The following is a 13903-nucleotide window of genomic DNA, read 5'->3' as shown; positions in this document are numbered from 1 at the left end:
ACACAGACCTGGTTACTGAACCAAACCGTGTACACTGAGTCAACAGTCCTGGTTACTGTACCAAAACCGTGTACACTGAGTCAACACAGACCTGGTTACTGAACCAAACCGTGTACACTGAGTCAACAGTCCTGGTTACTGCACCAAACCGTGTACACTGAGCGCTGGCCAACAGGACACATTCACATCAATACTGTGATGGATACAGTCACGCCTTCATAAAACATAATATGTTGTAAACAATATCAGCAGTAACACCAGTTGATGAGACTGCCAATAATAATCATATGAATTAAACTAGGCTACCGGTACTCATAAGGGACATACAGAGCATTCAGAAAGTATTCAGACCCCGTGATTTTTAACCACCAAGACTCTTCCTAGAGCTGGCCGCCCGGCCAAACTGAGCAATCAGGGGAGAAGGGCCTTGGTCAGGGAGGTGACCAAGAACCCAATGGTCACTCTGACAAAGCTCCAGAGTTCCTCTGTGGAGATGGGAGAACCTTCCAGAAGGACAACCAACTCCGCAGCACTCCACCAATCAGGCCTTTATGCTAGAGTGGCCAGACGGAAGCCAATCCTCAGTTAAAAGGCACATGACAGCCTGGTTGGAGCTTTCCAAAAGGCACCTAAAGACTCTCAGACCATGAGAAACAAGATTCTCTGGTCTGATGAAACCAAGATTGAACTCTTTGTCCTGAATGCCAAGTGTCACGTCTGGAGGAAACCTGGCACCATCCCTACGGTGAAGCATGGTTGGGGCAGCATCATGCTGTGGGGATGTTTTTCAGTGGCAGGGACTGGGAGACTAGTCAGGATCGAGGGAAAGATGAACAGAGCAAAGTACAGAGAGATCCATGATGAAAACCTGCTCCAGGGCGCTCAGGACCTCAGAATAGGGCGATGGTTCAACTTCCAACAGGACAACGACCCTAAGCACACAGCCAAGACAATGCAGGAGGGGCTTCAGGACAAGTCTCTGAATGTCCTTGAATGGCCCAGCCAGAGCCCGGACTTGAACCCGATCGAACATCTCTGGAGAGACCTGAAAATAGCTGTGCAGCGACGCTCCCCATCCAACCTGACAGAGCTTGAGAGGATCTGCAGAGAAGAATGGGAGAAACTCCCCAAATACAGGTGTGCCAAGCTTGTAGTGTAAAAACCAAGAAGACTCAAGGCTGTAATCGCTGCCAAAGGTTATTCAAAAAAGTACCGTGTAAAGGGTCTGAATACTTACGTAAATTATATTTTAAATGTTTTATACATTTGAAAAAAAAGTCTAATAAACAGTTTTTGCTATGTCATTATGGGGTATTGTGATGTCATTATGGGGTATTGTGATGTCATTATGGGGTATTGTGATGTCATTATGGTGTATTGTGTGTAGATTGATGAGAAAAAAATTAAAAAAAAGAAGTGAATCCATATTAGATTAAAGCTGTAACGTAACAAATTGTAGGAAAAAGTGAAGGGGTCTGAACACTTTCTGAATGTACCGTACATATATTATCAGAATACTAACTGGATACAGTCACAGTTGATGAGTTATTATACAAGGTGCTGCACTGATGACGTGAAACAACATCTTCTAGTAGCCTACAGACAACGAAGAAGAACAGCTGTTCACGTGATGACATCACTGGGGCGGAGCTTCCTGCCATCAAGGACCTGTATACCAGGCGGTGTCAGAGGAAGGCCACCCAAGTCGATGACTGTTCTCTCTGCTACCACACGGCAAACGGTACCAATGTCTGGAAGCAACAGGATTCTGAACAGCTTCTATCCCCAAACCATAAGACTGCTAAACAAGAGACACACACACTGAACTCTACCCACATGCTGACACACACAGCTCACACCCCAACACACACACACAGTTCACACCCCAACACACATACTGACCCCACACACACACACACTCGCTTTCACCACATATGCTGCTACCACCGTCTATTATCTATCCTGTTGCCTAGTCACTTTACCCCTACCTAAATGTACATATCCACCTCAATTACCTAGTACCTCTGCACATCAACTCAGTACTGGTACTTCCTGTATATAGCCATGTTATTACCTGGTACTTCCTGTATATAGCCATGTTATTACCTCATACCCGTTTACATCAAATCAGTACTGGTACTTCCTGTATATAGCCATGTTATTACCTGGTACTTCCTGTATATAGCCATGTTATTACCTCATACCCGTTTACATCAAATCAGTACTGGTACTTCCTGTATATAGCCATATTATTACCGCATACCCCTCTACATCAACTCAGTATTGGTACTTCCTGTATGTAGCCATGTTATTTTTACTCACTGTGTATTTATGCCTCGTGTCATGTTCTACATTTTTTATGTTCAACTCTGCGTTGTTGGTAAAATGGCCCGTCAGGAAGCATTTCACTGTTAGTCTACACCTGTTGTTTACGAAGCATGTGACAAATAAACATTTGATGTGATGAAGTACTACAGATGCTTTTCAAAACTGGTTGAACGGCCATTTAAACCCTGCAGGCACCTGCAACTTACTACAAGTAGAATAAATTACCCTTGCCGAGAATTACTTGCCTCCAACCAAATTCATTAGAATTTTGAATAATTTGGTCCAGCCCATTTTTTAGTTGGAAGTGAAAAATCTTAATAAAAAAATATAGATATTTTTTTATTTAACTAGGCAAGTCAGTTAAGAACAAGTTATTTTTTTACAATGGCGGCCTACCCCGGCCAAACACGGACGACGCTTGGGCCAATTGCGCGCTGCCCTATGGGACTCCAAATCACAGCCGGATGTTATACAACCTGGATTTCGAACCAGGGAATGTAGTGACGCCTCTTGCACTCAGATGCAGTACCTTAGACCGCTGCGCCGTTCGGGAGCCCTGAATTTCAGTTTCGGTTACATTTTTTGGGGGTCCTGTGCCAGATGTAAATCAAACAAATAAATGTGGGAACACCATTAGATTGGTGAATTCTGACATATGTTAGAAGAAATGGTGAATTGTGTAATGATATTCATATATTTGACTGCAACTGAATGGACTGACTTCCATAGAGCCTGAATCCCTCTAGTGGTGAATATAGGAATTACACTGACACCCTCTTAATTTACCATCATACGCAAGGATACAGTTTAACCTCGCTTTCTGGCCATTATATCTGTTAACAAAGGTGCAGAGGAACCTACAGGGGGATAACAGCAGAGAGGGACCTACAGGGGGATAACAGCAGAGAGGAACCTACAGAGGGATAACAGCAGAGAGGAACCTACAGAGGGATAACAGCAGAGAGGAACCTACAGGGGGATAACAGCAGAGAGGACCCTACAGGGGGATAACAGCAGAGAGGACCCTACAGGGGGATAACAGCAGAGAGGAACCTACAGGGGGATAACAGCAGAGAGGAACCTACAGGGGGGGATAACAGCAGAGAGGAACCTACAGGGGGATAACAGCAGAGAGGAACCTACAGGGGGATAACAGCAGAGCGGAACCTACAGGGGGGATAACAGCAGAGAGGAACCTACAGGGGGATAACAGCAGAGAGGAACCTACAGGGGGATAGCAGCAGAGAGGAACCTACAGGGGGATAACAGCAGAGCGGAACCTACAGGGGGGATAGCAGCAGAGAGGAACCTACAGGGGGATAACAGCAGAGAGGAACCTACAGGGGGATAACAGCAGAGAGGAACCTACAGGGGGATAACAGCAGAGAGGAACCTACAGGGGGATAACAGCAGAGCGGAACCTACAGGGGGGATAACAGCAGAGAGGAACCTACAGGGGGATAACAGCAGAGAGGAACCTACAGGGGGATAGCAGCAGAGAGGAACCTACAGGAGGGATAACAGCAGAGAGGAACCTACAGGAGGGATAACAGCAGAGAGGAACCTACAGGGGGATAACAGCAGAGAGGAACCTACAGGGGGGATAGCAGCAGAGAGGAACCTACAGGAGGGATAACAGCAGAGAGGAACCTACAGGGGGATAACAGCAGCGAGGAACCTACAGGGGGATAACAGCAGAGCGGAACCTACAGGGGGATAACAGCAGAGAGGAACATACAGGGGGTTAACAGCAGAGAGGAACCTACAGGGGGATAACAGCAGAGAGGAACCTACAGGGGGGATAGCAGCAGAGAGGAACCTACAGGGGGATAACAGCAGAGAGGAACCTACAGGGGGATAACAGCAGAGAGGAACCTACAGGGGGATAACAGCAGAGAGGAACCTACAGGGGGATAGCAGCAGAGAGGAACCTACAGGGGAGGGACAACAGCAGAGAGGAACCTACAGGGGGATAACAGCAGAGAGGAACCTACAGGGGGATAACAGCAGAGAGGAACCTACAGGGGGATAACAGCAGAGAGGAACCTACAGGGGGATAGCAGCAGAGAGGACCCTACAGGAGGGATAACAGCAGAGAGGAACATACAGGGGGATAACAGCAGAGAGGAACCTTCAGGGGGGATAACAGCAGAGAGGAACCTACAGGGGGATAAAAGCAGAGAGGAACCTACAGGGGGATAACAGCAGAGAGGAACCTACAGGGGGATAACAGCAGAGAGGAACCTTCAGGGGGGATAACAGCAGAGAGGAACCTACAGGGGGATAGCAGCAGAGAGGAACCTACAGGGGGATAACAGCAGAGAGGAACCTACAGGGGGATAACAGCAGAGAGTAACCTACAGCGGGATAACGGCAGAGAGGACCCTACAGGGGGATAATTAATGTATTCTTCCTTCTTCAGAGTTAACCATGTACCTGTTGTGACTGTCCGTGATAAACATGAGACTTGAGATCCACTCTAGCCTCTCCCCCCCCCCCCCCCCCCCACTCCCTCTAGCCTATCCCCCCCCCCCACTCCCTCTAGCCTCTCCCCCCCCCCACTCACTCTAGCCTCTTCCCCCCCCCCCCACCCACTCTAGCCTCTTCCCCCCCCCCCACTCACTCTAGCCTCTTCCCCCCCCCCACTCACTCTAGCCTCTCCCCCCCCCCCACTCACTCACTCTAGCCTCTCCCCCCCCCCCACTCACTCACTCTAGCCTCTCCCCCCCACACTCTAGCCTCCCCCCCCCACACTCTAGCCTCTCCCCCCCCACACTCTAGCCTCTCCCCCCCCACACTCTAGCCTCTCCCCCCCCACACTCTAGCCTCTCCCCCCCCACACTCTAGCCTCTCCCCCCCCACACTCTAGCCTCTCCCCCCCCACACTCTAGCCTCTCCCCCCCCACACTCTAGCCTCTCCCCCCCCACACTCTAGCCTCTCCCCCCCCACACTCTAGCCTCTCCCCCCCACACTCTAGCCTCTCCCCCCCCACACTCTAGCCTCTCCCCCCCCACACTCTAGCCTCTCCCCCCCACACTCTAGCCTCTCCCCCCCACACTCTAGCCTCTCCCCCCCCACCCTCTAGCCTCTCCCCCCCACCCTCTAGCCTCTCCCCCCCACCCTCTAGCCTCTCCCCCCCACACTCTAGCCTCTCCCCCCTCACAGCATGCGTGTTTCTAGTTATATCTTTCTCTCTACATAGTTGGAAAAGGTAAACCCTAAAGTAAGCATTTCAATGTCTAAACCTGCCTGTTGTTTAGGAAAGCATGTGACAAATAAAATGCATTACATTTTTAGTTTTTAACTGAACCTGGCAGAGCGGAAGCTGAACAGAAACCACTTTCAGGATGTGTACCAAATGGCACCCTATTCCCTATATAGCGCACTACTTTCTACCAGGGCTCATAGGACTCTGGTCAAAAGTAGTGCACTATATAGGGAATAGGGTGCCATTTGGGACATATTCTCAGTTTCAACGCCTGTTCACATGCTGCCACAGAACTAACCAGACCACCTGGTGTGTGGGCGCCGGGTCACTTTGTTTCTTACAGCAGAATAGTCTACATCTGGCTGGGGGGGGGGGGGGGGTTCATACTTTCCTACAAGCACTCATCTCCAGCACTGGGAAAGACTTTCAATTCTGGAGCGCGGTGTGTTCTGGAGTGTATCTGTCCAGGGCGTGACAACTCTGCTCGGTCCACTAGTGACTGTCTGTATAACCTGTGATTGTGTTCTGGACTGTATCTGTCCAGGGCGTGACAGCTCTGCTCGGTCCACTAGTGACTGTCTGTATAACCTGTAATTGTGTTCACCATGGAACTGGGCTTGGGCCTTGGCTGACATAGGATAGTGGCCCTTTGAGGAACACAAAGATCACCACATACCCAGTGTTACCAGCGGCAGTACATACAACACTCCCTCACCGGGCCCCGCTCCCTCACCGGGCCCCGCTCCCTCACCGGGCCCCGCTCCCTCACCGGGCCCCGCTCCCTCACCGGGCCCCGCTCCCTCACCGGGCCCCGCTCCCTCAGTTCTGTCTTTGAGAGACTAAGTTGAGTGTGTTTATGTACTCTGTGAGCAACATGTATATTTACTGTCTGGTCTAGGTACTCTGTGATCAGTATGTATATTTACTGTCTGGTCTACGTACTCTGAGCAGCATGTATATTTACTGTCTGGTCTACGTACTCTGTCAGCAGTATGTATATTTACTGTCTGGTCTACGTACTCTGTCAGCAGTATGTATATTTACTGTCTGGTCTAGGTACTCTGTGATCAGTATGTATATTTACTGTCTGGTCTACGTACTCTGTGATCAGGATGTATATTTACTGTCTGGTCTACGTACTCTGTGATCAACATGTATATTTACTGTCTGGTCTACGTACTCTGAGCAGCAGCATGTATATTTACTGTCTGGTCTACGTACTCTGAGCAGCATGTATATTTACTGTCTGGTGTACGTACTCTGATCAGCATGTATATTTACTGTCTGGTCTACGTACTCTGTGATCAGCATGTATATTTACTGTCTGGTCTACGTACTCTCTGATCAGTAGGTATATTTACTGTCTGGTCTACGTACTCTGTCAGCAGTATGTATATTTACTGTCTGGTCTAGGTACTCTGTGATCAGTATGTATATTTACTGTCTGGTCTACGTACTCTGTGATCAGGATGTATATTTACTGTCTGGTCTAGGTACTCTGTGATCAGCATGTATATTTACTGTCTGGTGTACGTACTCTGATCAGCAGCATGTATATTTACTGTCTGGTCTACGTACTCTGAGCAGTATGTATATTTACTGTCTGGTCTACGTACTCTGTGAGCAGCATGTATATTTACTGTCTGGTCTACGTACTCTGAGCAGCATGTATATTTACTGTCTGGTCTACATACTCTGATCAGCATGTATATTTACTGTCTGGTCTACGTACTCTGTCAGCAGCATGTACTTCCTGAGACAGTCCAGGAAGTCTTCACTACCTCCCTGGTGAAAGTGCAGGGCAGGCAGCTCCACCCCCATGTTGCGGTCTCTGAGGGTGAACACCAGGTAGGACCAGCCCTCCTCCTTCACCCTGACCGAGGCCAGGTCACTGAGACGGAAGAACAGCCGGGAACCCTTACTCTTCTCTGGGATGGGAGCGGGTTTAGGAGGAGCACCTGGAGAGAGAGGGAGAGAGAGGGGTTTAGATACAGGATATACACAGACATAGAAACACACACAATGAGGTGAGGGAGAGAGGGAGAGGGGTTTAGATACAGGATATACACAGACATAGAAACACACACAATGAGGTGAGGGAGGGAGAGAGAAGGAGAGAGGTTTAGATACAGGATATACACAGACATAGAAACACACACAATGAGGTGAGGGAGAGAGAAGGAAAGAGGTTTAGATACAGGATATACACAGACATAGAAACACACACAATGAGGTGAGGGAGGGAGAGAGAAGGAAAGAGGCTTAGATACAGGATATACACAGACATAGAAACACACACAATGAGGTGAGGGAGGGAGAAGGAGAGAGGTTTAGATACAGGATATACACAGACATAGAAACACACACAATGAGGTGAGGGAGGGAGAGAGAGGGGTTTAGATACAGGATATACACAGACATAGAAACACACACAATGAGGTGAGGGAGAGAGGGAGAGGGGTTTAGATACAGGATATACACAGACATAGAAACACACACAATGAGGTGAGGGAGGGAGAGAGAAGGAAAGAGGCTTAGATACAGGATATACACAGACATAGAAACACACACAATGAGGTGAGGGAGAGAGAAGGAGAGAGGCTTAGATACAGGATATACACAGACATAGAAACACACACAATGAGGTGAGGGAGGGAGAGAGAGAGAGGCTTAGATACAGGATATACACAGACATAGAAACACACACAATGAGGTGAGGGAGAGAGGGAGAGGGGTTTAGATACAGGATATACACAGACATAGAAACACACACAATGAGGTGAGGGAGGGAGAGAGAAGGAAAGAGGCTTAGATACAGGATATACACAGACATAGAAACACACACACATAATGAGGCGGGAAAGAGGGAGGGGGGGGGGGGGTTTAGATACACAACACTACGCATGTACACACACACACACACACAGAAGAGACACACACAATGAGAGTATGTGTGTGTATTCTCTCTAGGGGTTTTCCTAATGCAGAGAGACAAGCAACACAACGTCCGTGCCACACTTCATCTAGAGTTGTATAGATCCATGTGTAATGCTTTTTAATTTGACACTCTTGACATTTAAATGTCTGCAGAGCAGGAAGTAGCAGGAGGCCTGATTAATCCCCAGGGGCCTGCTGGAGAAGATTGATCGTACTGTGGGGAAACTGAAGCAATTAGTCTCCTCTCCTCCAACCAACTTAATCACGGTCGCTCCGCTAAAGCAGCTTCTGGACGTTACGAGGGGAGGCGTTTTGGAATTCCAGCCAGAGGGGGAGAAATGATATATGTATATATACACACACACACACATATATGATAGAGACTGCTGCACGCTTAACCTTGTTTAGTCTTGCCAGGAAGAACCACAGAACGGCAAGGCCAATAACAACAATTATGTTGCATTGTGGTTCCAGTACTAGACTTGACAGTTCAAAGAAACCAGACATGTTTCATTGCAGTAGGATACAGGTAATGACAATATATCAGCTGGACAGGTAATGAATAGTGACATTTTGGCTCTCCATAGAGGAAGCATGATGATGCTAAATCATTGATATGTTCTCCATGACTTCCCCTGACTAAATAAAAAGGTTTAAAAAAATGGCCATTCTACCGTGGCTTGCTCTGTTCTAGGTTGCTCTGCTGTGTTCTAGGTTGCTCTGCTGTGTTCTAGGGTGCTCTGCTGTGTTCTAGGGTGCTCTGCTGTGTTCTAGGGTGCTCTGCTGTGTTCTAGGGTGCTCTGCTGTGTTCTAGGGTGCTCTGCTGTGTTCTCTCCCACTCACCTTCTCCATTGTTGCTGGGTTTCTTCCTGAACTGAACAGTGTGAACCATGTCCCACTCGGTCTCACAGCTCAGCTGGTGCTCCACCTGCCTGGGTGGGTGGTCTCCTGGGTCTTGGCTCGGACCCTGGTGCCGCTGGCCCCATTCAAACACGGAGCTAGACTCCTGGGAGAGAGAATACAGGTACTCAGACCCACCCACATACGGTACTATATACACTACACACACCTACCCATATACTGTACTATCTACACTACTGTCCAAAAGTTTGGGGTCACTCAGAAATGTCCTTGTTTTCCATGAAAACATACCTGAAATTAGTTGCAAAATGAATAGGCAATATAGTCAAGATGTTGACAAGGTTATAAATAATGATTTTTAATTTAAATAATAATTGTGTCCTTCAAACTTATCTTTTGTCAAAGAATACTCCATTTGCAGCAATTACAGCCCTGCAGACCTTTGGCATTCTTGTTGTCAATTTGTTGAGGTAATCTGAAAAGATTTCACCCCATGCTTCCTGAAGAACCTCCCACAAGTTGGATTGGCTTGATGGGTACTTCTTACGTACCATACGGTCAAGCTGCTCCCACAACAGCTCAATAGGGTTGAGATCCAGTGACTGCTGGCCACTCCATTATAGACAGAATACCAGCTGACTGCTTCTTCCCTAAATAGTTATTGCATAGTTTGGAGCTGTGCTTTGGGTCATTGTCCTGTTGTAGGAGGAAATTGGCTCCAATTAAGCGTCGTCCACAGGGTATGGCATGGCGTTGTAAAATGGAGTGACAGCCTTCCTTCTTCCAAGATCCCTTTTATCCTGTACAAATCTCCCCCTTCACCACCAAAACACCCCCCAGACCATCACATTGCCTCCACCATGCTGACAGATGGCGTCAAGTACTCCATCATCTTTTCAGCGTCTCATGAATGTTCTTCTTTGTGATCCGAACACCTCAGACTCGTATTCATCGGTCCCTAACACTTTTTCCCCAAAATCTTCCTCTGTCCAGTGTCTGTTCTATTTCCCATCTAAATCTTTTCTTTTTAATTGGCCAGTCTGAGATATGGCTTTTTCTTTGCAACTCTGCCCCTAGAAGGCCAGCATCCTGGAGTCGCCTCTTCACTGTTGACGTTGAGACTGGTGTTTTGCGGGTACTATTTACTGAAGCTGCTAGTTGAGGACATGCGAGGCGTCTGTTTCTCAAACTAGACACAAATGTACTTGCCCTTTTGCTCAGTTGTGCACCGGGGCCTCCCACTCCTCTTTCTATTCTGGTTAGAACCAGTTTGTACTGTTCTGTGAAAAGGGTTTTCTAATGATCAATTAGCCTTTAAAAATGATACATTTGGATTAGCGAACACAATGTGTCATTGGAACACAGGAGTGATGGTTGCTGATAAATGGGCCTCTGTACGCCTATGTAGATATTCCATAAAAAAACTGCCATTTTTTGAAATGTCTAAGTGACCCCAAAATGTTGTACTATCTATATACAGTACACACACCCATATACAGTACTATATATATATATATACAGTACTATATATATATATATATATATAGTACATAGTTCTGGCTGGCTGAGTGGCTGGCTGTGTAGGTAGTGGTACAGATATATACAGAAAAGGCTGGAAATACTATGAGAGAGGCTATTCAAATTAAACGGGTTTTGAAAGAGAATAGGGGATGTTTTTTTCCTCCACAGAGAATCTAACGGACAGACATCTGTCCTGAGTGGCTGATGGAGAGAGGAGAGTTTCTATGAAGAGATGAGCTAGCCATGTGTGTTCATCACGACCGGGATGAACCATTTTAGATTCAGGATATACTTCAGGGCTTTGGTTTCCTGTTGCATCTCTGCTATCAGGGTTTTCATTTCAGTCAGAGATCACTAGAACATCTTTATTCTAGTGCAGCAGAGAAACAGAGACAGGAAACATGAAGCGATGCTGCTGTCACATGACCAAGGTGATTGGAGCCAGAGTGTGGTTTGACAGTCATCATCGAGCTCTCAAGACAACTGATGTGTCACCATGGATACAGCCAAGCCAACATATAGAATGTGGAGTGTTGTCATCCTAATCGTGACTAATGTTCCCTTTAAGAGAAGCACGAGATTGAACTTCACTCAACTTTAGAGAGTTTTCCCCCCTTTAGTTAACACTATCAACGTTTCCCTTCACTGTGGGAATTGTGATCGAGGCAATGCGTTATTAGCCACTTTCAACGCAACATCCCGAAACAAAACGAATTGTGCAAGACTTGGTAGGCAAAACTAACTATGCAAGAGATTTGTTTTTTGTAGGCAGAACACATCGGTGTGTGATTCTATTGCATTGACAGGCACCACTCAGCCCGTACTCTACATAGACCGGTGGCATAACCAATCAGAGCTCTAGTAGGCCTATATATACACACAATTATAAACTGGGCGGTTCAAGCCCTGAAAGCTGATTGGCTGACAGCCGTGGTATATCAGACCGTATACCACGGGTATGACAAAACATTGTTTTACTGTTCTAATTACGTTGGTATTAGCCCAGTTATAGATCATCTGTAGTCAGCAATAGGGGAGTGGTTGCTTCCTGCAAGACCACAAAACCTGTACATTTCTAGACATCTTTGAAACGTGAGTCAGGTAAAGAGCTTTTTTTTTTTTGTCTTAAAAGGGGCAGTGTTGTATTTTAAAACAGGCTTGAATAAGCTAAGTATCCAATAGGCAGAGGGTAGTATAATTTGTCTGATTCTCTGTAATAATGTTGGAATAATAATAATGCATTTTATTTTGTAAAGTGGTTTCTTGCATCAAACACCATTTCCAGTCACCTCCTTGTCTAAAGGACAAGTGGATAAAACAGGTTCATGTCAAGCCCTGGGTGTATTTTGTTCAAATGTCGGTCTACATTGAACACCACACATTGGCTGCTACTGTAGGCTGAACGATAGAACAGCTATTTCCATGTTAAACATATTGCACTGTGTCTGTATTATCAGCACCAGCCAACAGTTGTGGCCGAGCCAATTAGCAGTGTTTCTATATGAATTTACCAGTAAGATTGATAAGAGTCCAAATCTTGATAGTATTCTAACATATGTACATGTGTACACTTTGTTTATGATGACCTGAAACAAGGAATATTAAATTAAAAAAGATATGTAAATAAAGTCTAACCTTGGCAGCACACAGCATGGCAGAGTGGTCGACATCTTCCATGGGTTTATATTCCAGCACTATGTCTCCACCCTGGTAGAAATGACGAGAAGGAATGTTCAGTCTGATCTGTGGACATTATAACAGGGAAGGATACATCTCATTCTGTTCTATAATGACATACCTGGTCCAGGACGCGCAGGGATCCTGAAGTGAGAGAATCATGATCCTCACTCCTTTCTGGGTTGGTGTGTATAAAAACTCCATCATGCTCATATAGAACCTGAGAGAGAACGAGGGAAATACATTCAGAGATTAATACAACTCATTGTGTGTTGTTGTTGGAGACTTGGTAAACGAATAGGCCGAATGTACCTAGCTAGCTAACTGCATCCAAATCAAGTGACGTTTCCATGTGACAATGTAATGGGATACATTTGCTGTATTGTTTATGATTTTGCTGGCGACTCTTTGGACATTGACCAATTTCACATTCTTTCACCGTTCTACCTTTTCAGGAGTGTGATGTTGTGGCTAGCTAGGTAGCTGGCTCAACCAACTTCCTGACAACTTTTAAACTGTTTTGCATGTTTGTTTTGGTGGTTGCTAATACAACAAGTTAGCTCAACTTGTCACTATGAAAGCTAACAACACGAGCCTGTTGGTATTCTGGAAGTCGACAGTTTTACAAGTAACTTCTTATGACCGCAAACCACTTTGTTTCACATGAAACTACTCTGCCAACTAGACAGGCAACTTCTACTAGCTAACGTTAGCTGTCAAGTGTCGACAATGGCTTGTTCAACTTCTAGCCAACTGATTTCGGTTAAATATTTACAAAACCTCACAGACAACATGATCCATTGACAATGCGAACAAAACAAAGCACATTAAAAAATACGAAATGCCACAAATCTGTTTTCTCAGCACCTTGAAGCCCGCTGAAGTCGCCATGTCGCCTGTCTCAGCTGACGACGACGACGTAGTAGGACAGCTCACGTGTTTCCAGTTGTGGGAGGGGGGAAGAATAAATAACTAAATACTCGTCATTGGGTGTTGCTGAATCCGTTTTTCACATTTATTTTTATTTCACCTTCATTTAACCAGGTAGGCTAGTTTAGAACAAGTTCTCATTTACAACTGCGACCTGGCCAAGATAAAGCAAAGCAGTTCGACACAAAACAACAACACAGAGTTACACATGGAATAAACAAACATACAGGCAATAATACAGTAGGAAAAAAGTATATATGATCTTTGACACGTTCATTATAAACCAACGACGTAATTAACGAGATCATTGACATAGTTGAGTGTATCTCGCATACAACAGAGATTATTAATTGAACTGTTTATTGTTCAAGCTTCCACTTCCGTAAACATCCGCCAGGGAACATTAGCGTTAACAGGGGTGTAGTCATTATCCCGATTCT

General features: G+C 46.1%; 1 protein-coding gene across 5 annotated transcripts in view; it reads right to left on the bottom strand.

The window, feature by feature from the left end:
- The window catches only part of LOC129864865 (TBC1 domain family member 15-like), an 87778-nt gene extending 74300 nt beyond the window's left edge, over positions 1-13478 (bottom strand). For all 5 annotated transcript variants that reach the window (XM_055937157.1, XM_055937158.1, XM_055937159.1 and 2 more), the window contains exons 1-5: positions 13401-13478; positions 12655-12753; positions 12492-12563; positions 9318-9480; positions 7270-7495 (exon numbers count right to left, since the gene is read on the bottom strand). In XM_055937157.1, the coding sequence (XP_055793132.1) occupies positions 7270-7495; positions 9318-9480; positions 12492-12563; positions 12655-12753; positions 13401-13424 (584 nt within the window). In that variant the 5' untranslated portion in view covers positions 13425-13478. The remainder of the gene's footprint in view (positions 1-7269; positions 7496-9317; positions 9481-12491; positions 12564-12654; positions 12754-13400) is intronic.
- Between the last annotated feature and the right edge of the window lie 425 nt (positions 13479-13903).

The sequence above is a fragment of the Salvelinus fontinalis genome, chromosome 11, assembly GCF_029448725.1.
Source record: "Salvelinus fontinalis isolate EN_2023a chromosome 11, ASM2944872v1, whole genome shotgun sequence".
NCBI lineage: Eukaryota > Metazoa > Chordata > Actinopteri > Salmoniformes > Salmonidae > Salvelinus > Salvelinus fontinalis.
This window is presented reverse-complemented; position numbering and strand designations above follow the sequence as displayed.